We start from the raw sequence: 27,882 nt of genomic DNA, 5'->3' as shown, positions 1-27,882 counted from the left end.
ATCATTAATCTAAGGCAACACACCATCAGGGTTGAGGGAGGAAAACAATTTTAGCAAATTGTTCCAAGTTCAGCTATCTCTCTATGCTCATTTTGATATCTTCTCATTTTGTCCCACAGTAAATAGCATGTAAGAATACAGAAAAAACAACCAGCTAATAATGGATGCAAAATACGTGAAGGATCTATTGTAAACATTGTTTTTTGCAAATAATTATGTAAGTTTGGTGGTCTGAGTAAGCAATGGAAACAGATTCAGTTTCAAGATCTTATTAATTCTGTGAACTTGTCTCATTTCAGATGCCTCAACGCAGAATTCCAACACAGTGGAGCCAGAAAAACAAGTAGATAACACAGTGAAAATGGCTGGAGTTATTGCAGGAATCCTAATGTTCATCATCATCATGCTAGGAGTGATGCTGATAGTTAAAAAACGGTAGGTTTTGTGAAAGCATAATTGCAATTCAACATATGCAGCAGAACCTCATAATGAGAAATGTACATTGCACTGATTTTATTTGTGTAGAACAAATGGAAAGAAATTAGACATGGAGGAACCCTCTGACGTTTCATATTACCATAGTTTGGCGGCCTGACTCAATCTTGAACATTTGCGATTTAGATATTGCTCTGGCTAACCTAGTCACGCATGCATGAATGCAAATAGATGTAATCTTGTGCAATTTATCCTGTCACTTCCAAGATGGATTTTGCTGTAAATGCGACCGAAACATTTGACTCACACTGGTTCCACTTAACTGACCAAATTTGGTGTGCCGATCAAATTGTCTTCATTTTCTTCGCAGCTCTAAATGAAAAGCCATTGAGGACACAAAATACTAAAGTAATGAAAGAAATATATAAAGATATTAACATTTTGAAAGGACCATTTCTGAGCTACATCTTCAACCAGTATAGAATACAAAGGTCTTATTTGTATTTCCAAAATAAGACTTGGACTAGTTTTCTAAATTTTGGCCAAAGCTAACTGTTCTCACATTTGGGCGGGAGTATCCAAATCAGGTTTGAAATCCAGGCTTAATGGAGCTTCAAGAGCTTTGATAAAGTCAAGCCCAGTGCAACCCTTTAGAATCTGGCTCAGATTTTGTCCAGTTTTGTTTCTCCCTCGGTATCAAAAGTGATAACTGATTCCCTCGATGAGCCAGTAACCAAATTAATTGGCTGCTGGTGAACTGAGCATCCATGGAGACCAGCAAGGTCCCAGGTTGAACCTATTGTATGGGCTCAGTCAGCTGATTTCAGCCAGGGCAGTGCTATGGCACATTTAGCCTCTATGCCCCTGACTAAGAGGGAAGGAGGAGAAATCACCCAGGGTTCATCTTCCTGATAGCTTTTCCAGTGACTCCTGCTGGAAGGTATGTCCATGTAACGGTCAGTTTAGGACAGAATCAGGCTCGGTTGTGATGCCCCCTCCCCCCACCACCATAATAAAATAGGCTGTGAACACTCACTGTCAGAGTTTATACATAAACAATGAACACTTGGGCAACACATTTGATGGCAGCTGATGTCTATGGAATCATATCCCTGGAGTCAGCAGCCTAAAAGTTGTTTTTAAACCACACCAACTGGCATAAAATGGGCGCCAAAGCATCCAATATGGCAGGCAGCTTGCGTATTCTGCACCACCGCCTGCCATATTGGTAAAGGCAGGAAAAAGAGGTATCCAGGGCCCATGCCTGAAACAGGCATTAAGCCCTTTGCATTTGCTTACCTGAATGTGGAGCAGGAAGAGGCAGGAGTGCTGCTCCCTGCTCCACTGCAGCCGAAGACTGTTGTTGGCTCCAACTTGGCCCCCTCTCAATCGTTCCCCCCCCCCAACCACAGGACCTACCTGAGGGCCACTGCCGGTGGCGCAGCGACCCAAAATCCAATTCACCGGTGAGCTGCCTGGGCAAACCCAGCATGTGTCCACAGCTTGCCAGCCTAATTTAAATGAGGCCCGAGGACCAATATCAGGTGTGTCTCGGGTCTACCAGTTCCAGCACAGGGATTGTTCCCAATTTCTAGGCCGATATCTTCAGGAGAGAATGGGTGAGAATTGGTAAAGAATCAAAAATAGTAACTACTTATAGGTGGGAATTTGCACCTATTACATGGAGATTTACATGTACAGGAAACTCTTTTTTATCCGACACCGACGGGACCGGCATGGTGCTGGTTGATCAAAAAGTCCGGTTTACAGAGAGGTATACTTACCAAGGTACGAGAGCCCCGTACACGGCCACAGGTGCAGGAGTCCCGGTTACACGGCCACAGATCCAGAAGTCCCTGTTGCACGGCCACAGGTGCAGGAACCCCAGTTACACGGCCACAGATCCAGGAATCCCGGTTACATGGCCACTAATATATAGTAAAACTTACCTGAACCTACTCCTGAATTTTGCCGGTTAAGAGAGAGTTTCCTGTATGTGACTATTTTCTGGGAAAAAACATTTGAGTCAACAATGTCTAGTTGCATGTGTGTGAGAAATTACGTAACATCCATTTCACAATGCAATATACCTTCATCTTTTGCAAATTTCAGTGAATTTCTGTAATTTTCTACATTCAGGCTGAATTTTATACAATTTATACAATAGCATTGTTAGAATGATCAGACACAAAAGATTACTGAAATAATGTGACCCCACAAAAAAGCCCGTGCTGAAATAAATACAGAAATTAAAACATAAATAACATAGGTTGACTTGGAAAAGATGTCAAAACATTGAATAAAGTCTAAAAAGCTGCTGCTTCACTGATAATGGAGACCAGCATACAAGTAAATACTAGGCTTGTCCTCATCCTGAAGAGTATAGTTCTGCATGCAGTGATTCCCAGACAACTACAATTGGACTTTTTCCTTTTATATTTATGGGTTTGTTGTTTGGTTCGCAGTAGGATTTCTCCGAACACTGAGCCAAACTCAACTTAATAGCCTCCACTGGCTTGCTTGCTTCCTATAGTGGTGAAAATGTGATGTTGGATTGGAGCAAAACAATTTTTTTTTAATGGGATGATCAATCATGCTGGCAGATTGTTCTGGGGCCTGTTATCCATAGCTTGGCTCAGTTTCTAGTATGTTTTCTTCTGAATTAGAAAGTTGTAGATTTAAGGCTTGAGTGCATAATCTGGGCTGACACATCAGTGTTGCATTGAGAGGGTGCTGCCTTTTGGATTAGATATTTAACCAAGGCCCCATCTGCCTGCTTAGATCCTAATACAATATTGGAAGGAAAGCAAAGAGCAACCTTCTTCCCTTAACCAACAGCAGTAAAACAGATTAGCTGGTCATTTACTGTTTGTGGGAACTTGCTATGTGCAAATTACCTGCCATATTTGCCTACAGTGACCGCACTGCAAAAGGAAGTCATTGAATGTGAAGCACTTTTGGATATCTTGAGGAAATGAAAGGGCACTATACAAATGCAAGTTCCTTCTTTTCTTAATGGTGTCAATATTACTTCATAGCTCTTACTTTATACCCTTAATTTTCCTGATAAAATGGAAAAAAAACTCCAAATGCTAGAAATCTGAAATAAAAACAGAAAATCGTGGAAATACACAGCTGGCTCATCTGTGTCTGAAAAGAGAAAAACAGGGTCACATTTTGGCGATGTATTCCTTCCTCGGAACAATCAACCTGCCTTTTCTCTTTATGAAACAGTGATGGGCCATCAATAAAATAATTTTATCTTTCACAAAAATAAACACTGTTCATTTTACCTTAAAATCTCAGACATACATTTTGTGAGATAAGACTGCCAGAATACAGCCATGGTCAGTCTATTTACAAATCCTAATGAATGGATGTCCCTCAAGTTCAACTGTTATCATGAGAGGTGCATAGCATTTCATATAATATTGTCATATCATTTAAATATGAAATATGTGGAAAGAAATGAACTAAAATGACTGTGGACTATATTAGTGAAGGAACACTTAACACATTAATATGACACTTCTATGCTATTTTAATGCAGGCATTTAGCCACTCATTCTAAATGGGTTAACATGTCTACTGAAACAGCAGAGAAAGAATGTTGTATGAAAACATTAAACATTCATCTGCTTATATTGGAAATAATGATGTCAACACTGGCGTGCAGTTTTGTAAAGCATCATTTTTTCACTCCAGCACAAATTGGGAACCTTACAACAGTGCTATCTGCAATTACAAGATATATATAGAATAACAGATTACAGGGAGACTGAGAGTGAGTTTCAAACCAGTAATTGTGGTGAGTGGTACATATTATGTCATGTGAAGATTAACATTGAGCAACATATGAATATCAGGTGAAGTCTAATTTGGAATCGCTACCTTTAGTACACTCCTTTTTATTTTGCTCCCACAGTGTAAACTGCACAGAATAAATTCATTGATCCTGCGCTCCCAGTGGGGAGCCATGCTCAAAAGAAGCATTGGGCAGAGATTTAGCACTACAGTGTTGTAGATCTACCTCCAATCTCCAATTCCTTTGAGCACAGGGAGTGCTCAGTGTAAGTGGAGGTCACGGATCGGACTACAGCACGAGAGTGCGTGATTTGTGAATTTACCCTTCTATCTTATACAGTAAAGTTAACTTCTTACAAGGAAGCAGAGGTCCCGCTGCTCTGCCGTGACAGAATAAAAAGACCAGGGTTTCAACAAGAATATTATTTATTGGAATGGATCATTTAAAAAAAAAATCTAACAACATTTACTTTCAAAATTTGAGTGTCTATAATTGGTCCACTTAACAACTTTGAGAATAGTTTAGGGGGAGGTGTAAATAATAGAACGGATGGAGTGTAAGAGTTCACAGCAGCTAATGACTGACCTGAAAATAACACTTATCACCTGACAGTGTATTGTTCAGCAGATTACTGGAAATAATGCATTTAATAAATATTAGGAGTCCCTTATTCTTTACAGTATACTGTGTACAAGCTTAACATTCACATACAAGGATGAATAGTCAGTGCTTCAAAGTCCCGGGGGGAACTTTTTGGGTGGGCGTGTTTGGTGGCGGGTCGCAATGAAAAAAGTTTTTGACAGCGGTTCAAAAATACGCTGTCAACCTGCCGCCACGCAACTTTCCCACATGTCGGGTCTGTCAACGCTGAACAGACCCGACACACAGCGGCGGGGGTGGCAATTTAGGTCATAATGACCTTGTTAAGAGCCACTTAAAAAGTATTTTGAGCTCACCTTTAAATTTTACGAGGCCGCCCACGCTGCTCGGGGATCACGTCAGGTAAGCAGGTCGGGAATTGTGCTACCATGAAATCATCTCTTTACTTGACAGCTGCAAATGTGCTATAAAAGCTCCCATCTCATAGCTGTTCACTTTCCAAGCTCAGACGCTGTTGCTTACTGCATTTGGAAAACAAATTGAGCTTTATGCAGGTTGCAAGTGTTTGGAGTAAACTCTCTATCCGGTGTCACCTCATTGGAACAACCTCTCTCACCATTGACAGAACACTTCTGTCATCTCAAGTTCACCTGCCATCTATTACATCAGCATCAGTGCCCTTGAAACTATCTCACCTTGGTCCTTAGAATCCCACCATGATCAGCCCCAACACCAGCAGCACCAACAACAACACCAACCTTCTCCACAATCAACTGATGCTGCACAGGACAGAGGGCATCAGCACCTGACCACATTGCTGCCAGGGATGGCCTCACCGTAGCCAGATTTACTTCACTTGACGCTGTACACCCTGGCTGTCACATTGGCACCACCCCACACCATAAAGCATCCCTACAAAGCCCAAGCCATTCCTTTTACACTCATCACCATTGCAGGGGTACCATTATGTCTCACCATTCACTGCAACTCACTAAGCCACTTCCAAAGGTGCACACAAATCTGTCCAAGAACGCAAAGTGTTGAAAATAAAGATTTCAGTGTTTGACAGCACATTAACAGAAACTTCACATGAACATTGGCTAAAACACACAACTGTCTACCCTTGTGTGTTGTTGGTTGGTATGATTGGACTAGGATGAGGGTGAGTGTGAGGGGTGGCTAGTGAGATGGGGAAGTGATAATGTAGATAGAGAGGGATGGATGGAGGTGCAAGGTAAGTTGGTGTGAATAAGGATGTGCAGGAGTAGGGTAGGGAAGGCAGAGTGATGGGGATGTGATGAGTGGCACAGCAGGATGAGGTTGAGTGTGGCTTTGCAGTAATGTTTCGTGATCTACTGAGATCATTGAAAGGTTTGCGCCACAGTGATGTCATCAGACCCGCTTCCTTCAATTGGCCGGTATACGCGCCGGGCGGGCTTAACAAGCCCAATCAACGTAAAATCACTTTGGGCAGCGGGCTGGAGCCAACAGCAGGGTCACCCGGCCGCACCGGACCCACCGAGGTATGGGAAATCGCGGCCATAGTTTAATATTTAAATTGATAAAATCCGAGTGTGAAAGAAAACTGGGAACTGAATTGCACGAATGTGTAATCTACCAAATACATTAAGTCAATTTAATGTGACAGATAAATGGTTCTCTGTTAAACCAGCTGGTTCTCTGTTAAACCAGCTGGTTCTCTCCCTTGGCTATCATGCTTTGCTGGGTGTTTAATCATTGATCGGCTGTGCTGCCAGTTCTTTTAATGACCATTTAACATTTGCACTGTCCTTGATGAAGATGTCATTTTGAAAGTGTTTGGCATTCAATTGTACTCACTAAGTACTTAGCTAAAGGCCTCTTTGGGATATTAATGGCCCCGAAGCAAAATAAATAGATTCTGGCAGTGCAGGGATTCTCCAGCGGCAGGTTAAAAATGCCTTCTGCAGACATTGTACCTGCTTCCTGAGCTCTTCAAAATGTCTGCACACAGGGCAATAATAAAAATACAGGTCACATCAGTTGCCCCACCCCTCCCCCACTTGCAATGTCACATATGAAAGGTTTCCACCAGCTGTCATGCCTAACTTATTTTTACCACACCCCCTCAAAAAACAAGAGCAGAATTCCTGAAGGAACTCAGGTTTGCTGCTATGTAATGATTTTCTATGGAATGAGATCTGAACTGAATTCTAAAACCAAAGTGACCTAAATTGGTATTTTTTTTTAGGTTAAATCATGAGCAGACTGCACTGCTGAGGGAATGCGCTATGTTTAGGATTGGAATTTTATCATGGTGCATTTTGGGGAAAAATTGTGGTAAACTATCAAAAGCCATGGAAACCATAGCAAAAAAAACCCTGAAAAGCCACCAGCATGTTTTATGGGTAACCAAACTACCCTTATTTTGCTCCCCCTGTCACTCCTTCACTTCTTTATTTTCAACTCACTGCATAGCACAAAACCTACTTTCTGCCCAAAAAAGCACATAGCAGATTCCTACAAAAGCTCAAACATTAATATTTGTTTTCATTTAATGGCCCCTTTTCCAAAATGCCCCTTGTCCTATTTTCCAAAACAGTGAAGTGTACAATAGTTCTCAGCCCAGAAAAAATGTCCTGTGTCTGCATAGGTTTATATCATGAATATCAACACAACTGTAAGCTGTTGTGATATATTTGCAATGGGGACAGTCCCAGTGCTAGTAATAGAACAATTGTTCTATGGTTTCCCATCAGTTGTCTGTTCCTGAATATACATATCTCTATGTTGTATTAAAATCATTTTATGATTTCACTAAATGGAAATATCTATTTTTAGAGGCTGATCACAGTGGCACAGTGCATTGATATTCTGAGTCACATAGTGGCAAGATGTAGAATTACATAAAATATACAGCACAGAAACAGGGCATTCAGCCCAACCAGTCCACTTGAACCTCCTCCCATCCTTCCTCATCTAACTCTATCGGCATAACCCTCTATTTCCTTCTCCCTCATGTGCTTATCTAGCTTCCCCTTAAATGCATTTATGCTATTCATCTCAAAGACTCCCTGTGGTAGCGAGTTTCACATTCTCACCACTCTCTGGGTAAAGAAATTTCTTCTGAATTCCTTTTTTGATTTCTTGGTGACTATCTTATAGTGATGGATTCTAGTTTTGCTCTTCCCCACAAGTGGAAGCATTCACTCTGTGTCTACTCTATTGTAACCTTGCATAATTTTAAAGACCTCTATTAGGTCACCCCTTCCCTTTTCAAGAGAAAGGAAACCCAGCCTGTTCATCCTTTTTTGATAGGTATAACCTCGCAGTTCTGTTATCATCCTTGTAAATCTTCTCTGCACCCTCTCCAACGCTTCGATATCCTTTTTATAATATGGCAACCAGAACTGTACACAGCACTCCCAAGTGTGGTCTAACCAAGGTTTAATACAGGTTTAGCATAACTACTCTACTTTTCAATTCACTCCCTCTAGAAATAAACCCTAGTGCTTGGTTTGCTTTTTTTATGGCCTTATTAACCTGCATCACTACTTTTAGTGATTTGTGTATTTGTACTCCCAGATCCCTTTGCTCCTCATTCCATTTAGATTCTTATTTTCCAAGTAATAAGTGACCTCCTTATTTTTCTCACCAAAATGTAATACCTCACACTTATCTATGTTGAAATTCATTTGCCAGTTATATACACATTATGCAAGTTTATTCGTGTCTTCTTGTAATTTGTTGCAGTCCTCCTCAGTATTGACTATCACGCCAATTTGGTGTTGTCCGCAAATTTAGAAATTGTGTTTTTGATTCCAAAATAAAAATTGTAAATATAAATTGTGAACAACAGTGGTCCCAGCTCTAATACTTGTGGGACCCCACTTTCCACCTTCTACTCCTACTCTCTGCTTTCTGACTTGCAGCCAGCTAGCTGCTAGTTGTCCCCTGCCTCCGTATGCGCTGACCTTATTCATTAGTCTATTATGTGCTACCTTATCGAAGGCCTTGTAAGTTCATGCCCAGAGTTTGTTAGGCAGTGGCTTGTTGATTGCAGCTGTCGTCAAAGGGAGATACCAAGTGGAGGGCAGGTACTTGCTTACAGATAAGGGAGGGAAAATGGGCACACAAACTATTCAAAGGGAGTCTCACTACACCCTGACTAGATGGCATTTGTGGAGGCCTGGATGAAGGTCACCTGCTATCAATTCTACCCAAAGTACATGGTGCAAGGAGACATAAGAATGGAAAGCATAATAATACCAGGGAGAACAAAAAAAATGCTTGAAAGATTTACATTTCTTGTTAAACTATGTAGGCATTCTTGCAATCTTAAAACAGAGAAAAATTAAAGGGACAGAAAAAGCCTGGGGAAGTACTTTTGTTCAGAGTACTCCCCTTTTTTTTATAGAAGATAACAATAGATTCATCACACATTTTAATAAAAGTACCAATTTTATTGCTGGCAGGAAGATGTTCAACTGGGGCCTCCCTCCTTGCTAGATCACTTGGTAACACCACTGATAGGGAGCATCCCAGAGAGGATCCATGGCAAACAGAAGAACTAGGCATTTCCAGTCTGTAATGTGCTTTTCCCAAGCTCAGATGATTCCAAAGCGGCACTCAGCCAATTTGCAGTCATCGTCCCTGCTGTTTGAATCAGGGCCATTCTGTTCCCTATAATTGATGTCACTGGAATGGCCTAGCAGAGACAGAGACCAAACTCAAGGCTCTCTACACAGTCAATAAAACAGACATTTTACTAAAACATCAAAGACATTTTTGATAAGCCTATTATGTTCTTCTATATAAAGAGGGAGTACTTTACAAAAAAAGATGTCCCTATATTTTCCTTTGCCTTTAGGTTAGATAACAAAAACATGAAAATAATCTTTATACAAAAAAAATACAAAAATATGTTTTCGAGAATAATAAAGGCTCTCACTGATGGTATCGTAGCTTTTCAAAATACTGCTAAATTGAATTTGCATTTATTTAAGTCAGCTTTAGCTTTGTAAACTGAGGGGGAAAATTCTATCACAAATGATGTAGCTCATGAAAGATCAATTGACTGGGCTGGTAATTGTGCAGAGGAAGAATTGATTTAATCAGTTTTTGCAGTAAGCCTCTGGAGTTTGCCATTAATGCAACTCACAGAAGGCTGCTGGTAGAAATGATTCAAAACTATTTTAGCGCTGCACAGGAAATAAAATAAAGTGGACTGAAACTTTAGATCTAATCTCGCCGAGGAGCCTCAGTTGTGCAGAGCTTTTTTATATTATCTTTACCTCCCCCTCCCCCATACCTGCTCAGTTCCAAGCCATCATTCACCGTTGAGTAAGTCAGCAAATAGATCATTGCATCCTTCATGGCCTGTTATTCTGTGGATTGACTAGCAGGAGTAGAATATCAATGAGATGATTCATCATCTTTCCCTATGACAGACATTGTCTAGTTCAGAATTGTTAAAGCATATCACACATATTAACAAGTTAGCGCAGTGTTGACCTTTTGGCAAGTTAGTATGTCGGTCTTTGTTAAGTAGATGTGTGGCTCTTCTTTCATTTCAAAACTCAATGAGCCTTTATTTAATAGTTATTTTAAAATTAAATAAAAATGATTAACTTTTTATTTGACTTATGGGAAGATATTTCCAGATAGCTGCTTGCTTGGAAGCACAGTCTAACTTTGTGTCTTCTTTGGAGTAATGCAATTTGCTTACATCGCCTTCACCTCATACACAGTGCAGTTATATGAAGAGTCATCCATTTTAATTTTACTTAGGAGATACAACAGGAGTTGGGTCTAAGATTGGTCTGACTCCCACGTTCCATCACTCTAGTCATGCAATCCTCCATGGTTGATTCTCTGACAGATTTTTAAACAATCCTTACGGATGATGGCCCAGATTTTTGCGGCCGGCGGGCATTATTAAGGATGTGCACTTCCCTGTTGCGAGGCCCCAAACGAAAAGTTGCTGCAGAGTTGAGCGCAGCGTAGTGGCCCACGGATCCCAGGGGCGCACCGTGTGCGTACGCATACCTGGGATCACAAGGGGCGCTGCTCCAATAGCAAACAGAAGGTCTCGCATTCTCTCCCACTAGATACTGTGGTATTTTCTGAGGAGAATATAGCAACTAATGTTGATAAAAGTTTTTATACATTTTGTACCATGAAAGGTCACCTGAAGATACAGTGAGGAGAGGAAGGAAAGTGTATTTTTTTTTAAAATTTGCTTAACTGTCAATTCCCCAAACAGTCTCTCATTCTGCCAAGTCTGGATTTACATTCCTTCTCATATATATATATATAGAAACAATAAAGCATCAGATGAAGATTTTTTATTGACAGGTATCCCCTTACGCTGTGCAAACAGGCTGCTGCGCCTGTTTTCACCAGCCGTAAAATTTTCATGCGTAATTGCTGGATAGTTGGTGGGCAATTAGCCCAACTCTGTGCCAGCAATTAGGATTTCAATGTCAGCGCGGATGATCTGTCAAGTGGGAACTTAACAGATCGCAAGTTTGGGATTTAGCGCATCGTCATAACGACCACAAATTCTGCCCTAATATAACCAGTAAGAAATAAAACTTCCCAGAAGGTTTTAATACGAAGGAGATTGCAGCCTCTTTAAGTCTTTGTGCCCTTCCCTTCAAATTGTTGTCAGTAAAATGAAAGAACTATGGTTGCATTAGACAAATAAACAACACAGTTTTATTACTTCAGTATTTGACATGTTATTTGCACTTTTGTTGCAACAAGCTTCAAGGTGACTTTGACATTATCTGTATAATCCTAATCCCCTGACTTTTACTATGCAAATTCCTTAATAACTTATTTTCTTATTTTTCCCTTTCATTGCTTTCCCATCCATTTATCCCTTCAACTGTTCACGCATGGCAGGAGGAGTGCTTATTCCTACTCATATTACCTGTAAGTATCAGCTCTAGTAGAAATTTCCCTTCACTAGTCTCCATGCTCTTCTTATACCCAAACAAAGCTGCTTAGAATAGATAGCTCAACTATTTACAGTCCTTAAAAGGATGCATAAATGCTTAAGGCATTCTTTAAGGTGTGCTTTTAATATATTCTAATGTTTGAATTTAAATCATTTGCAATTATGGAATGTTTTATAATTTTCTAGCCAAATAATCCTATCATTGCGATTTTCTGCAAGTTTTTGTGATATAATGTTGAAAGGTTACAGAAAACCTGTCACCAGCAGAAATACCTTATCACTTCAGCACTTGCTATATTTGAAATAATCCACTGTGCCCATAAATTGGATTTAGCAGTTATATAAAGCAGAATTCACTCTGGACATCATAGGATATTTCCTAATACAGCTTTATGTGTGATAAAGCTGTGTACCAACAAATACTGCATTTTCAAAGCAAATCTTTGTGAATTATATGAATGTAATGGAACTGATGAATGCTTGTGGAATATCGCAATGGACGTTATCTCAGAAATGACATTTTCTTTCCTAGAACCACTGCAGATTCACAGTGGTAAGAATGATGCAGTGTCTCAGGACATCATTGCATTAATGCACTGCGGAGTGATGGCTCATGTGTTTGAGCATTGAGTCCCCGATCTCCATCTGAAGAGCTGCCCGACAAAGATGCAGTGTTTCTTCACAGGAAGCGGGAGCAGATCAGTGGGCAAATTACCCCAGGCCATTCTTGCATATACTCTTGTGGCCAGTAACAGACTGGCATTAGAAAATGTTTGGGAGCAGGCCACTTTCCTACACTTTCAACTAGAAAATGGCTCAAGGCAAGGTGGCAGATATTACGGTCGGGAAAAAAATTAAAAGGGGAAATAATCAGCTTATATTATTCGTAAACTGCTGCTTCAGTAGTCCTTTTTTAACATGGCCTTATTATGCTCATAAGTAAAGATGCTTGCATTACACTTATAATGATGGCTGTCGATCATAGGTAATGATAGACTACAATAATGTAATTGTGTGCTTTGGGGGCATGGTCTGGGCTAATATCAAATAATGCTGCTTAATCATTTGGGATTAACAGGCAGCATTATAGACCCATTACCCATTGTAAACATATGGGGAGCAGCCTTTTACAGACATCGGCATTTTAACTCACTACAAATAATCGTATCTTACTAATGTGTGATTGCTTATGGGTTTGTCTGAAATTACTTTGGCAGTTATTTTAACAGGGACATTAACCCATCTATTTATATTATTAAAATCTGTGTATTCATATACTTTCTGTCTAACTTCCTGTTGCCATGATTTTTTATAACACTTTTATATCAACAGTTACAGTGTTAAAATGGTATGTAACCATTGGCAATTTTCCTATGTAAACACTTGCCTGTCACAATGTAGTTGCAGGCTCTGACCATTGCACTGACAATGTGATGAGTCTCCCAACACCAGCCTCCATTTTGTTTTTCTCTTTAATGCAGGGCAGCTTTCTTTTTTATTTTATCCCTTTTATAAATACATCCCCATCCTTAAATTTATTTAATTTTAAATTTGAAACATCCATACGTTTATTTTTGCGCTGGTAGTTTCTTCCCTGATAAACAAATAAACTGCCATTTCTTGTTTCTGGGTCTCCGGCTCCTTTTAGATAAATATATATTGCCCTGTTGGATCCTAGAAATTAATGGTGCTGCCTGTTCCCCTAGATATAAATATTAAATGTTTTCCGCTGCTCATTTTTCCTCCTACAATTCAATGCCGTCTGCTCCCTGAAGTATAAATAAATGTATTACCCTTCTGTTTGCTAAAATTTAATGGTGTTCCCTGCTCCCCGAGATAGAAATTTTAAAAATCCCTGCTTTTCACTAAAGCTTCCTGCTGCTACTTGCTCGCCTGATATATAAATAATATTTTACCTTGTTGCCTAAAATTGAATGCTACTGCCTCGTCAGCCCAAAATTAAATATTCCCCACTGCCAGCCTTTCCTCCTAATATTTGCCCGCTTGCATGACTTATGATAAATAAATAAATATTTGCCTGGAATGTATGATGATAGACACTAAGATGGTGACAACAGATTGCAGGAACCTATTCCAGGACAGTTGGAGACTGGGGGGGGGGGGGGGGGCGGTGACAAGATAGACAAATCAGGGCAAAGATAGAGAGGGAAGAGTGGAATTTCCAATGTATTTGCACCCAGAGACACGCGACACGGCATAAAAGATCGAAAAAAATTGAGCATAAGTGAACTAAAAACATAATTATGCTACACTGAAATTTCCTCGATTTTTTTTTTAGATTTGTCTATTGATTCCTGTGCCTGAATGCATCTCGGCTCATAATAATGGCCCCGCCCCTAAACTGTAGAGCCTTATAATCAGATTTCCTGCAATTGCTTTGATTCAGAAGCTCTTTTAAAATTACAACCAGGTTTTCAGGCACACTGTAGTCACCTGAACCAAGCGCAAGTCAGCAGTTCCAAGCAGTATTAAAGCCGTTCCTGAATCCTGAAATGGCTCTTTTGCTGGCTATACTCCTGCCTATCATTATCATGGAGGAGAAGGAACAGGACGATGAGAACCAGAGACAGGAGGCCCGGAGATTGAAGCACAACCAGCGAAGACAGCGCCCCACAAGCAATTACCCACCCTGAGAGTGTGTAGACCTCGACTGACAGTCGAGGAGATGTCAGAGGAGCTGTGCGATTGCTTTACAAAGGAAGCCATTTGCCGATTCTGCGACTTGCTGCATGATAACTTAAAGCCCTGGTCCAAATGCAGCAGAACGTTAACTGGCAGCAGTGAAGGTCACCATGGCCCTCAAACTTTACGGGTCTGGGTCCAGACATCCACGGGGCACCCGTGCAGAATAAGTCAAGGGCAGTGAAGGCCTGCATTTGGCAGGTAACTGCTGCCCTTTTCCATGGGCTGAGGAATAGTGGTAGTAGCATGGTGGCATAGTGGTTAGCACTGTTGCCTCACAGCGCCAGGGACCCGGGTTCGAATCCGGCCTCGGGTGACTGTCTGTGTGGAGTTTGCACATTCTCCCCGTGTTTGCGTGAGTTTCCTCCGGGTGCTCCGGTTTCCTCCCACAGTCCAAAGATGTGCGGGTTAGGTTGATTGGCTATGATAAATTGACCCTTAGTGTTAGGGGGATTAAATACGTGGGGTTACGGGGATAGGGTGGGATATGTGTTGGTGTAGGGGTTACGGGGATCGGGTGGGATATGTGTCGGTGCAGGCTCGATGGGCCGAAATGGCCTCTATCTGCACTGTGGGGTTTCTGTGATTTCTGTGAATTCATTAGATTTGGCATGTCCACAGTGGAGCAAAGGCAGAGGGCATTACGTTTCCACAGGATAGATGGCTTCCCCAGAGTGCAGGGGGCGATTGATGGAACACAAGTTGCAATAAAGGTTCCCCATCAGATCGCACAAAGCCACATGAACAGAAAGAGCTACCATTCCCTCAATGTTCAGATTGCCCGAGATGCCCACCTGCACATCATGCAAGACGCAGCACGCGGGGGCCTGTCTTGATGCATTTATTGCACGCAACCTGGTCATCGCCCGCATGCTTGGGAATCTGGGGTGAGTGAAAGGATGGATCCTTGATGATAAGGCTTACTCCTTGCTGCCGTGGCTGATGGCATCTTTTCGCGAAGACCGAAGCTGAGCAATGCAACCAAGTAAATCCGTGCACCATGCAGGTGGTTAAGAGGACCATCGGGGTCATGAAGAGCTGCTTCCTGTGCTTGGACAGGTCTGGGGTTGTCCTCCAATACTCCCCCGAGAGGGTAGCGAGGATTGTCATTGTGTGAACTATGCCATGACAGAAGGTCTCATCCTTGACATACGGGGGAAGGAACCAACTGAACAAAATATCCTGGACCGTGGGAGCCAGAGCCAAGAATCATTGCTTTGTGAGGGCAGGGGTCAGAGGTCAGCTTGTGGGGCAGGCCTTATCCAATGAGTCCCCCCCTAGAGGTTGTAACCAGAAGAGTCAGACACAATTTTCTAATTTTAAAAAACATTTTATTACAAAAAATGTTTCATATGATTATTAAACTTGAACCACAAAAGTTAACAATTAACTACAAATGTTTCCGGAAAAAGTTAAACTTTACTTAGGCCGTGATTTTGCCGGCGCTCAGAGGGCAGGTTCGGAGACAGGTCTGCTGTCAAAATTGAAATGATTGATAGCGGGTTGGGAGCCCGGTCCAAACCCGCCTCCATGTTAGATTCCAAAGTATCGGGTCTGCAATTTCATAACAAAACCGACACTAAGCGGCGAGGGGAGGTATTTAAGATCGTTAAATGCTTGTTAAACACTTGTTAACTACTATTTTGCCAGCCTATTTTTATTTTACCACTTTTTTAACAAGGTTCACGTCATTCGGAGATCACATCAGGTAAGTAGGTCGAGTTCTCTATGTCTCCCCATTGCTGTGAATAGGTGACAGCTGCAAAAGTGGGATGAAAGCTATCATTTCACAGCTGTTCAATTTCTAATGTTAGAAGTTGGAGCCTTCAGGATTTGGAATATACTTTTGAGCTGTATGCAGTTTGGAAGTGTATGGAGTAAACTCTCTATCCACTGTCACCTCCTTGGCGCAAGTTCTCTCACCATTGACAGATCGCTTCTGTCATCTCAACTTCAGCTGCCATCTATTCCAGCAACATCGGTGCCCTTGAAAAAATCTCACCTTGGTCCTCTGAATCCCTCCACAATCAGCCCCAACATCAACATCACCAGGCACACCAACATCACCAACAACAATACTTCTCCGCAATCACCTGATGCTGCACAGGACCCAGGGCATCAGCACCCGACAACATTGCTGCCCAGAAGGCCAGCCATGGCATCACCATGGCCAGACTTACTTCACTTGATGCTGTACACCCTGGCTGCTACATAATACGCCAGGTTGACACCAACTCTCACCAGCACCATAAAGCATCCCTACAGTGTCCAAGCCATTCCTTTCACACTCATCACAATTGGGGGAAGGGGGAGGGGTGGAGTTATTTCTCAACATTCACTGGAACTCACTAAGACACTTCCAAAGGTGAGCACAGATCTGTCCAATAAGGTAAACTGTTGAAAATATAGATTTCAATGTTTGACAACACGTTAACAGAAACTTCACATGAACATTGGCTAAACCACCCAAGTGCCTACCCCTGTGTGTTGTTAGTTGGTATGCTTACAGTAGGATGAGGGTGAGTGTGAGGGGTGGCTAGTGAGATGGGGAAGTGATAAAGTAGATAGAAGGGGATGGGTGGAGGTGCAAGGTAAATTGGTGTTAGTAAAGATGTGCAAGAGTAGGGTAGGGAAGCCAGAGTGATGTGGATGTGATGAGTGGCACAGCAGGATGAGGTTGAGTGTGGCTTGGCAGTAACGTTTCATGATCTACTCAGATCATTGAAAGGTTTGTGCCACTGCAGCCTGGTGCTCCTGACGACATCCCTGCTTGTGTCCTCCTGTGCAATCTGCAACCAGGCGCGTTGATCTCCTGGGGAGGTCTCTTCCGCCCATGGGAAAGGAAGAGGACCTCGCTGCGCACTGAGACTCCCTCCATAAGCATATGGAGAGAGTCATGGGAGGGCCTGGGTGCAGCCGTATATCTCTGTGCAGTGATTGTCAGTGATTGCAGCACCTCAATGCTGTAGAACACTGAGAGCACAACTGTCAAGATCAATTTGGGCATGGCCCCTTTAAGAAAACCGGCTGATGACGCGTCATCAAATGACCTCATCAGATCTGCTTCCCATTAATTGGCCGGGAACCTCACAGGGCGGGCTTATCAAGCCCTATTAACATAAAATCACTTGGAGAGAGCGGACTGCAGAAGGCAGCGGGCTGGGACCGCGACACCGACCCCGGCCACCCCGGACTCGCCTCAGTCGGCGAAATTGCGGCCTTAGACATTTGAAGAAATTCTTACAGGAAGTCCAGTGAACCTTATATAGACCCTGTGAAACGTAGTTTAATTACAAACTGAATTAGCAGCAGATAGAGATTATTGATGACAGAAATAGTTGTTCAGAGATAAATAGAAACAAAGATCATCCAAGAAAAGGCCAGACAGAGAAAAATCAGGCAGAGACACTCACAGATATCCAGTAGGCAAAAAAATCAGTGAATACAAAGAGATCATGCAGACAGACATCACAGTGACAGAGAAACACAACCCAGCAAGGCAGTAGAGACCAGGAAGAGAGTCAGACAGACAGACAGTGACAGTTAATGCGGTGAGGTATAGACACCATACAGAATAGACACATGGACTAAGAGAAAAACAGATATACTGCAGCGCAGAGAGAAGCTTTTTGTGGCATAATGAGAGAGACAAACATCAAGCAATCAGAGAACTCGACAGGAACTATGCCATGGAGATCTACTCGTTTATTTTAAGTGGAAAGTGCTGGACAAAGTAATTTTACATGGACATGTAAAGCATTAAACACTAATGTCACACTGAGTACTTTCTAGGCTTATATCTTGGACAGAAAGGATCACAATTTGTTTCTCTAAAACAAAAACAAAATACTGCGGATGCTGGAATTCACTGAGAACAAATTATTTTTACACTAGAAATTGTTAGGGAAGGTAGCTCCAATATGTTAAAGTAAAGTATATGAGCTTCAATAAATGTTATCTAATATAATCTTTGCTAACATCACTTGATTCATTGTGTGCTACCATTTGTCATATCATTTGCAACAGCATGCTACACACCAAAACAATGAAAAGATCTGAAATTGTCCCATGACCTTGGGTTTTAGTGGGCATAATGGCAAATGGCATCTTTAATCTTCAATGAGTTAATCTTTGCAATATCAAATAACTCTACCGAAGGTAAAATCCCCAAGTAGCACTGAAAACAGCTGAAATATCACTTTATTTAGTGTGTTTCTAACTTGCCTGATTTTTGACAGGAGTGCCAAACAGTAGGGATATTTGACCTTATAGTTCTTGCATCCTTTCATATAACAGCCATTATTCTGGTGCCACAATTCATTTTACATGCAAAACATTGACCATCCTGAGTCTTGACAATCTTGCATCCCAATGGGAAAAACAGAAAGCCCTATTTGACTGCTAACAGAGATGTACAGAGTTGGTCCTGGCAGATACTGCTGGGATTTGTACTCAAAGATGGAGAAGAACAGTCAGTTTGAAATCTGCATGGAATTCATGTCACTCGTCTCTGAAAACTTCATTCTTTTCATTCTAAAGAGGCAGAAGGGCAGTGTCAAAGAGGCCATGCTGTGCCATTTTAATGACAAACTTTTAGGAACAATGGATTGGTTGAAAATTTAAAAAACAGTAATTATTTACTGCATTAGTGGTTACCAGGTCTTGCCTTAGACTGCATTCACACTATAACTGTAGTATTAGTGCAAAACACTTTTCCTTCACATTGACACTACAGTTATAGTGTAAATGCAGCTTGAATCCAGATTCAGAGCCCAACCTGACACTGGAATGAAGAGCTGGAATCCTAGAGGAGATGTTCTCACCCTGCTTTACTTTAGAGTCAGTTTGGGGCTTTATATTCAATTTACATTGTACAACTTTAGGGCTGAAAATGCTTGCAACATGGGCAATTAGTTTTGAAATTAAATACAGTCAGGCCTGATTAATCGCTGTGTGTGTGGGGAAAACCCAATTTTGTTACGTATTAAAAATCAATGCAAAAATCAGAGATCAATACATATTATACCAGTTTTATATGTCAACATTTATAATGGATGCTGCCTATATAAACTCGTCACGCTGTGATTACATCCCCTGCTCTACCATGGTGACACTTAGCACCGCAGTTTTGCATCTCCCAACTCTTCAGCCCGTACTGCAGAGAAACTCCTCTGCTTCAACTAACTCTACTTTTCTGCTCTTCAAACTGCTGTAAGTTTTGCTGTTTAATAATAAATGATGTACAATCAAAGTATAATAATATTAAAATATGGACGCATCGTATGACTTTAAAATGGGGACTGAATTATATATGCGTGCCCTGGTCCAATTATCCTGTACCCTCTAACCCCGCTTCACCTGTTTGCAGTGTCACAGGTGATCAACTAGACATTTCATAAAATTGCATATACCATAAAATATTACAGGACCTTTCAACCATTTAAAAACTCCCAGTTTCAAACTCCTCAAAAAGTGCTCGGCCTTTATTTCCTGAGGCTCTGTCTGTATTTTAAAAATGAGTCAGACTAGTCTCTCTCACCTGAATCATCAGCCCGTCTACTATTGTTTTCACCTCATCTTTAACGGAAGAGTACAGCTGGTGCTAGCCATCAGCAGCCTCCAGAGTCTCATTATTACAGTGATACATGCTCCACTGCAATTGGAACAGGAAGCTGAAGCCTAATTATAGAGTTTTTAATTGTTTTGAAGTTTGAAGGCGAAGGCAAACTCTGCAGCAGTGAGTATTATTGAATGATAAACCAGGGGATTAGCACTGACCAGCTGGACTTCCAACCAACAACGCATTCTCCGCTCACCAATACACTTAAACATTTAAGGCTGGAAATCGGCTATTAACAGAGGAATGCTTTCATATAATCATAGAATCATAGAAGTTTACAGCACAGAAGGAGGCCATGAGGCCCATCTTGTCCGTGCCGGCGACAAAGAGCTATCCACTCTTATCCCATTTTCCAGCACTTGGTCCGTAGCCCTGTAGGTTATGGCACTTCAAGTGCATACCCAAGTATGATGAGGGTCTCTGCCTCTACCACCCTTTCAGGCAGTGAGTTCCAGACTCCCACCACCCTCTGGGTGAAACATTTTTGCCTCAAATCCCCTCTAAACCTCCGACCAATTACTTTAAATCTATGCCCCCTGGTTATTGACCCTTCTGCTAAGGGAAATAGGTCCCTCCTTACCACTCTATCTAGGCCACTCATTATTTTATACACCTCAATTAGGTCTCCCCTCAGCCTCCTCTGTTCCAAAGAAAACAACCCCAGCCTATCCAATCTTTCCTCATAGCTAAAATTCCCCAGCCCAGGCAACATCCTCGTAAATCTCCTCTGCACCTCCTCTAGTGCAATCACATCCTTCCCGTAATGTGGTGACATTCCTGCTACTTTAATGCAAGCATTCTTTTTTTATTTTAGAGAGGTTAACAATTCTTTTAAAATAGCTGGCAGGGGAATATAAATGCATCGAGCGTATGTCCATCACTACTGTCAATGGTCATTTCTAACCGATTGAGTGTAAAACCAGCTGATGTAGCAATGCACTTTCCACTGCACAATGTGGGCTTGGCTACAACCGCAAAATCCTTTTTTTTTAATAAATAGCTTGGTTTCAGCTTCTTGGTCTATAATAGAATATAATAAACCCCAGAAGCTGCTGATGTAAATGATGCTTTTGATTCATTCTGATGGTACACAGCTGGACGATGATGGATTGATTGATTCAGAGCGATGCTGCCGATGTAAATACCAGTTTATATCCATCACGGTGATTTGTAACTGTTAAATGGCTAGTCACTGGCAGCATTCATCAAAATGTTTGTGTGCAGCCCTGCAGGTGAGAAGCATTAATTGGTTACAGTATTAAATGGATGCAGCAGGGAACTTGTGTTTGTTCCCCATTTTATTCAATTTGGATTCAGAAGCAGAGATGTATGGATGAAGTATGTAAAAACAATAGTTTGTTAATGAATACAAATGATAGATATTCCCATGCATAATACTAATGAAACACGGATTACACCGTGTGTGAAGTTTTTCACTTTTTTGATTAAAATGGGAAATAATATATTCTTGTAACTTAAGTGTTTTTGAATCATTTATTCTACAAGGGTGATGTTATTTTCATTTTAGTGAAATATATAAACAAATAGCCAATAGTAATGTATAAGCTTCACAGAAAATGATAAGGTTGTAACTAACATTGGGTAAGGTTTCAGATGATTTTCAGTCTACAGTCTGTTACCTCATCCAAATCCTCTTCAGCATAGTCCAGTCTTCATAATTATTTGTGAAAATAATGGATAAATGAGACATGTGGCTTTTGGTCGCTTCTTGCACACAGTCATACTGTTTCCTACTTTCCACTTGAACAGGATAGCACTGGTCAACCCTGGGAAATAGTTTGTTCCTCAGGCAGGGCTTTTGGGACTTGACCATAGTTAGGGCCAGTAGCGTTTCTGGGATGAAGCTTATGAACCTTATGAGTAGGTTAAAGTATGGAATGAGAGCAGTCCATGTAGCCCAATTATTCCAACAATACATTTTGCCCCATTATGAGCGCCCCGCAGTTTATTTAATCACCTGAGCAAATTGAATACCACGATTGAAATTTCCACAAAGATAAAGCTCTGATAAGTTCCCTTCCCTTCTTTCCCATACAAAGTAATCTAACATTGTCATTTATATATTATTAAATCAGGCCAATGCAATTCGGCACCTAATATTCCCTCAGTTCCAACAGGATTAGAAGAATAACATTCTGTAGCGTGTTTAAAGTTCATTTACACCTTTATTTCAGCTTTTAGCCTTGCTCACAAGCTGGAGCCTTGTCTTCCATTTCTGCACAGCCTCATAAGCTGCCGCTTTCAGCTTCCAACCCTTTTCCCTTGCTAAAGTTGGCCTTGTCAGCTCCCAGCTTCCCTTTCCTGCTTCTAGCCTATCTTACTGAATAGTGTTTTTCACAGGGCAGAATTTCTTTCCTAACTCTGGTCAATAGAGACACACAGAACACACTTTTTTTTAAAAGATTATTCATGCATTGCCATTGCTGTTCATTAGACCACCTTCCTCAGCAGTGTGCTCATAACACATGCCCTACTCTCTGCTCCCTGCTCCTTTCTGTCACAGTCAATTGGCTGACTGCATCTGTCACAAAACATGGCATGAAATCTATTAAAGCTAATGGAATGGATTCTGCATTATAGAAGCAAATGGTCTGTCACCAAACACAAAACGCAATATGTTTACACTCCAATATGTTTTCCAATCCCTTTCCCACGTCAGTGGCTCTCCTGGCTTGAGATGATAACAGAGTTAGTTAAAATGTCAGCTATGCAATATTAATTACAAAAGGCTTTTGTAAAAGATAAGATGGCATAACATTGTACTGTCCAACTATATGACATTATGGCCCAGGATTTCCTGGATCGCACTGACGCCAAAATATATGGCATTCTACTCCAATCTTGCTGATAGGAACAAAAGCCAAAATTTTCCACGCAGCTCATTGGCTTATGCCGGAAAGTAAAAACCTGCATGAAACATGCGCAGATACAATGTCACCAATAGGAGTAACAGCAAGTGGGCCACTGTCTTTTGCCATGGCGCCTCACTCTCAGAGCCTCTTGCTTCTGTTACTCCTCTTCCAACATGTTGTAGAATAGGGGTATGCCCTTTAGGAAGGCCATTCCAGCTGCTTAGTCCTTCTGAACGTATAGAGGGGAGCAGCAGGGGTCTGAAAAATTTCAGGTACACTGCGACTGACAGAACTTTGGGTAAGTATAGTGCAGGTCTCAGTCAGAAAAAAAGAAACGAAAATCACTATCAAACTCCGGAAATCTCAGTTATGCCAATCACAAGTGACTTCAGGACTTGCTGCGTCTAATTTTGGGGGGGGGTGATACTATGCCAGTGCATTACTGACGTAAATGCAGGAAACTCGCATGAGCTGCTCCTTTGCATGGGGAGGTGGAGCTATGTAACTGAGCGACAGAGGTTCTGGGGAATACATCTCGAGAGCTGTCCAAACAATTGAGGAGATGTGCATGTTCCAACGTAAAACCAGTGTAAATTAGTTATGTGCAAATTTCCTCGAGAGTGGGGGAGGTGGAATGACGCAACATCACTCTTACATCGTAGTTATACCAAAAAGTTCAAGGAAATTCTGGGCCATATGTTTTGAATAATCTTATAAAGTTGTCACATAATTCCTTTGCACCATTTTATATATTCATTTTTTTATGGTGAAACTGTAAAACTTTGGGCAACTGTTGAGTCAAAGGCTTCAAGTAATCAATGGGACATAAGGAAATGCAGTTTATCAGTCACGTAACACATTTCCATGTAATTAAGTATGAATTATCAAGCTTTTGATCAGTAGGATCTTCTATATCAGGTGAAATACAATGATAGTCACTGTATTATATAAATTATTATGAAAACAGTAATGAATTGAACTCAAACTGTGGTATTAATATCATAAACATTAAAATAGTCACATGAAATTCCTATGCCTACTATTTTATCAAGATTGGGGAGTTAGCACGTCCATTAAAACAGCAGACAGAAGAAGTCAATCTGAAAGAGTTAATTACTAATTTTATCAGGCTTCAATTTCACCTGTTAATTATTATTTAATACAAGTTTAAATTTTCATTATAACTTATAATTTCCATTCATTCATTGTTATGCAGTTGAAAAATATTGTGAGGTTTTTCATTTCAAATCAAAGTCTTACAGATGAAACCAAATAAAATCACTTTGGCAGGATGATTGCAGATGTTCTATTTTTCACAAAGACCATTGTGATCCACATCCATGATAGAATACTCACATTCATCCTGCACTAATAAGCTGTTCTCTATTTCCTACCCAGTACACTTCAGTGCTAAGATCCCTCTTTCGCACTTGGCCCTGCTCAAACTGCTCCACCATCAGCAATATCAAGAGTCTTCCCACTCCTAAGCTTGCAATTAATGGCAATTTTTTTACCAAGACACGAGCAGAATTATTATGAATTAGTTATGGATTTTGCCTCTCATCTAATTCTATTGAATTGTAAGCATCCTTTATAGAAACACTGATGGTGCCTACATGCAGTCTATATTTTCTCAGCAGAATCATTGGGGGTGATTTTCAACTGTCGCCAGCCCCGTTGATGTTGGAAAGTGGGGCGACCAGCAGTTGAAACTTTTTTTAAAAATCACCTTGGTCTGCCTGATTCAATTTTTAAACACATCTGTAAATGCGCACCCTGCCTCTCCCCCTGCCCATTGGTACTAGGCCTTGATAAGCCTAACCAAAGGGAAGGCTCATAACATGGCCACTAAAACAAATTGTGGGCCAGGATCAGCAGGAATGCTCTTTGTAGCCCCACAAAAATAACCCCCCCGCTCCAGAATGCCTCCCCCCTGCCCACCCCCCACCCCAATTCTCCTGCACACTCATCCTCCATGCTTCATCCTATGAACTCTCCTGATGTTCATTATCTACTACTGCCTTGAGTCCATGACTCTGGGTGGGTGTTTGGCAAGGAGAGGGTGAATAATGGCATGGGTTATGCTATGCTGGCAGGGCCTGAAGCTGAGAAGCCTGGCAGATCTCTTTCCTCCTCCTATCCCTTCTCCTTGCTATGTTTCATCTGGAGAAGAAGTGGGTGGCAGAGGAGCCGAGTTCTCTGGTCACTTTCAGAAGGAGGAACATGAGGTTGTTTGCAGGAAGTTGGATGTGCTCCTGCAACATGAGATGGAGCAGCAACAGAATGTCGAGAGGCAACTATAGCTGACACAGCCCCCATTCCCCACTCCCACCCCTCCCATTCTCCTTTGCCGACTCACAGTGAGCATCTCCAGGCTTTGGATAGCTTCTTCCTCATAGAGGCTTAGAAGCCTAAAGTTTAGAAGATCTTTGTTTCGCAGAACATGTAACGCAACCCACATGTCAACAAGCAGAGCATGAAAGATTGATCATAGGTGCTGGAACTATGACATTCCAGATGAGGCTTTCAAGGGACAGCATGCATGTAAGGATGTGAGGCTAGGCCCATTTGGAGATACTGCTGTAAAATAATAATCCCCAGTTGAAGCACTTGAACATAGCGATAGTAAGTTGTAAGGATCTGATGCGTATGCTAGTATAGTGCATTCTTAAAAGCTGTGAGTGACTCCTTATACTTTACCTGCTTTCATCGAGTCATTAGACTTCTCTGCATTATACACTGGCTGGCTGGGGGGGAGCGTTGGAGGGGGGGACCATAGAAGTGCTATTTACCACCAATGCCACCTCCCTCCACTGGGCATGAGCCACTGGGAATGACCCCATGCCACAAACAGGCAGTCCTCTCTGCCTCATCTCCTACAGGAGGACCTCCATTACCGTATCTAAAGAAAAAGGGCGAATCATGATCTATACAGAAACTGCTTACTGCTGATGCAGTCTGCTGGGTACAGCCCGGCCCTTTAAGCTGCTGCAGCACTTTAATTGGATTGGTCAGGGAGGGATTTTTGAAAAACTTTTTCATTTTGGCCATCCCATAGCTGGCTACGCTATTTCACCCCTCCTCCCAAGTCTGCCTCCCTTACGAAGGCAAGAATTGCACCAAAAAATCCAAATTAACCTTACTCTGGACAGTTGATCGGGGTCAGGAGCACTGCCATGGCATGGGGGCAAAGCCCCTCCCACCACAGCAGAAAATCCTGGCTAAATCTGTTGCTATTTCACTTTTAAAATAATAAACTTGTCTTTTAATTATTAATAGGCAGTGTTGAATTTAAGATGAAGGAAACGTAATTTCTGCTTTTTATTCACAAATGAATGTTAGCAATTGGTTAAATGGCTAAGCATTAGATCAAATAGTAAAGTTGCTCTTAACTTAATAGCAAGCTGACCTTCATTAAATGAAGTTTATGCTATCTTTCCTAGTATTTCAAAATATTTTCGGCAGGAGGAAAGATAGCTTTCTAAATTAGCTCATTAAGACTCATAAAATAAAAATATGTTAATTCTAACAAGTCAGACACTTATCTTGACCTTCATTACATGCAGTGTGGCCAGTCTACACATTGTCAAAACACGGGGAGAATCCTCAAGAGGGATTAGGCACAGTTTGTGACTAATTCTGTTTTACTGGAGAAGCTTAATGAGGTTAAAGGACCAGTTATTTGTGAAGAATTATAAGGGCAGTCTAGTCATTGAGGACCAGGCAATGGCTGAGTCATTTAATTAATTCTTCACATCAGTGTTCACGAAAGAAATGTGGGAGGATTCCAGATCCTATGACTAAGATGGATGGGGTCTAAGTGGAAGTTCTAATGAATGTAGAGATCAGTAAACAAAGATTTGTGAAGAGAATTGCGGAATTGATGGTCGATGGGGCCTAGCTACCTGTTAGGATGCCCCTGAGAATTGTGAAAAAGTAAGGGACTGAATAGGCAGAAGATTGACAGAAACAATCTATAGTTCTTTACTAACAAGGATTATACCTGGGGAATGGGGAATTGCTAATGTGAAGCTGATTTTTATTAAAGGATACAGACATGACATGAATAGTAGATGAGTAAGCTTAACTTCAGAAGTTTGAGAAATGTTTGAGAGCTTTCTGTAAAATATCATCAATGATCCTCTATTGAAAATACAGCCTGTCAACACCAATTAGCCTGGCTTTGGGAGTAAGTGATCATGCCTCACAAATTAACTAAAAAGAAAGAAAGACTTGCATTTATAGAGCGCATTTCAAGTCCCAATGAAGTAATTTTTGCAGTGTAATCACTGTTGTAGGAATCGTGCCAGCCAATATGCACACACCAAGCTCCCACAAACAGTAACATGGTAATGACCAGATAATCTGTTTTATTGTTGCTGGTTGAGGGGTAAACATTGGCCAGGACACCGGGGATAACTCCCCTGCTCTTTTTCGAATAGTGACCATGGATCTTTTGTATCTAGCTGAGAGGGCAGACAGGGCTTCAGTTTAATGTCTCACCTGAAAGATGGCACCTCCGACACTGCAGCACTCCCTCAGTTCTGCACTGAAGGGTCAGCCTAGTTTTTTGTGCTCCAGTCTCTGGAGTGGGAATGTACCTTTGAGGAGTTGACACCGTCGGATAACAGTGGATATTTAACATGTAGCAACTTTTAAAAGGTAAACACAGGAAACTTTTTACAAAGGCAATGACATAAATAGTAAAATGGGATGTAGCAAACGGCATTGGTAATTGGCTCAGCAAAAGAAACAGCGAGTGAGATGACAAATGAGCATCCGTCACACAGGGAGTTAGTGACTTTCAAAGTTCCTCAGAATCTGTACTGGGTTCTCAACTATTCCCTATGTTCATGAATAATGTTGAAGGCATTGTAAGCAGCCTTATTGCATTTGCAGTGAA

At 41.4% G+C, this 27,882-nt stretch overlaps 1 protein-coding gene across 8 annotated transcripts in view; it reads left to right on the top strand.

The window, feature by feature from the left end:
- Nucleotides 1–27,882, top strand: part of ptprt (protein tyrosine phosphatase receptor type T) — a 1,756,894-nt gene that overhangs the window by 1,516,627 nt on the left and 212,385 nt on the right. For 6 of the 8 annotated variants that reach the window (XM_086005547.1, XM_086005549.1, XM_086005553.1 and 3 more), the window contains 2 exons: nucleotides 300–435; nucleotides 11,729–11,758. In XM_086005547.1, the coding sequence (XP_085861673.1) occupies nucleotides 300–435; nucleotides 11,729–11,758 (166 nt within the window). The remainder of the gene's footprint in view (nucleotides 1–299; nucleotides 436–11,728; nucleotides 11,759–27,882) is intronic. The other 2 variants (XM_086005548.1, XM_086005552.1) reach the window with 1 other exon arrangement.

Source organism: Somniosus microcephalus, chromosome 13 (assembly GCF_052327205.1).
Source record: "Somniosus microcephalus isolate GS21.2 chromosome 13, FLI_Smic_1.0, whole genome shotgun sequence".
Lineage (NCBI taxonomy): Eukaryota > Metazoa > Chordata > Chondrichthyes > Squaliformes > Somniosidae > Somniosus > Somniosus microcephalus.
Note: the sequence above shows the minus strand (reverse complement) of the source record. Positions and strands in the feature narration are given on the sequence as shown.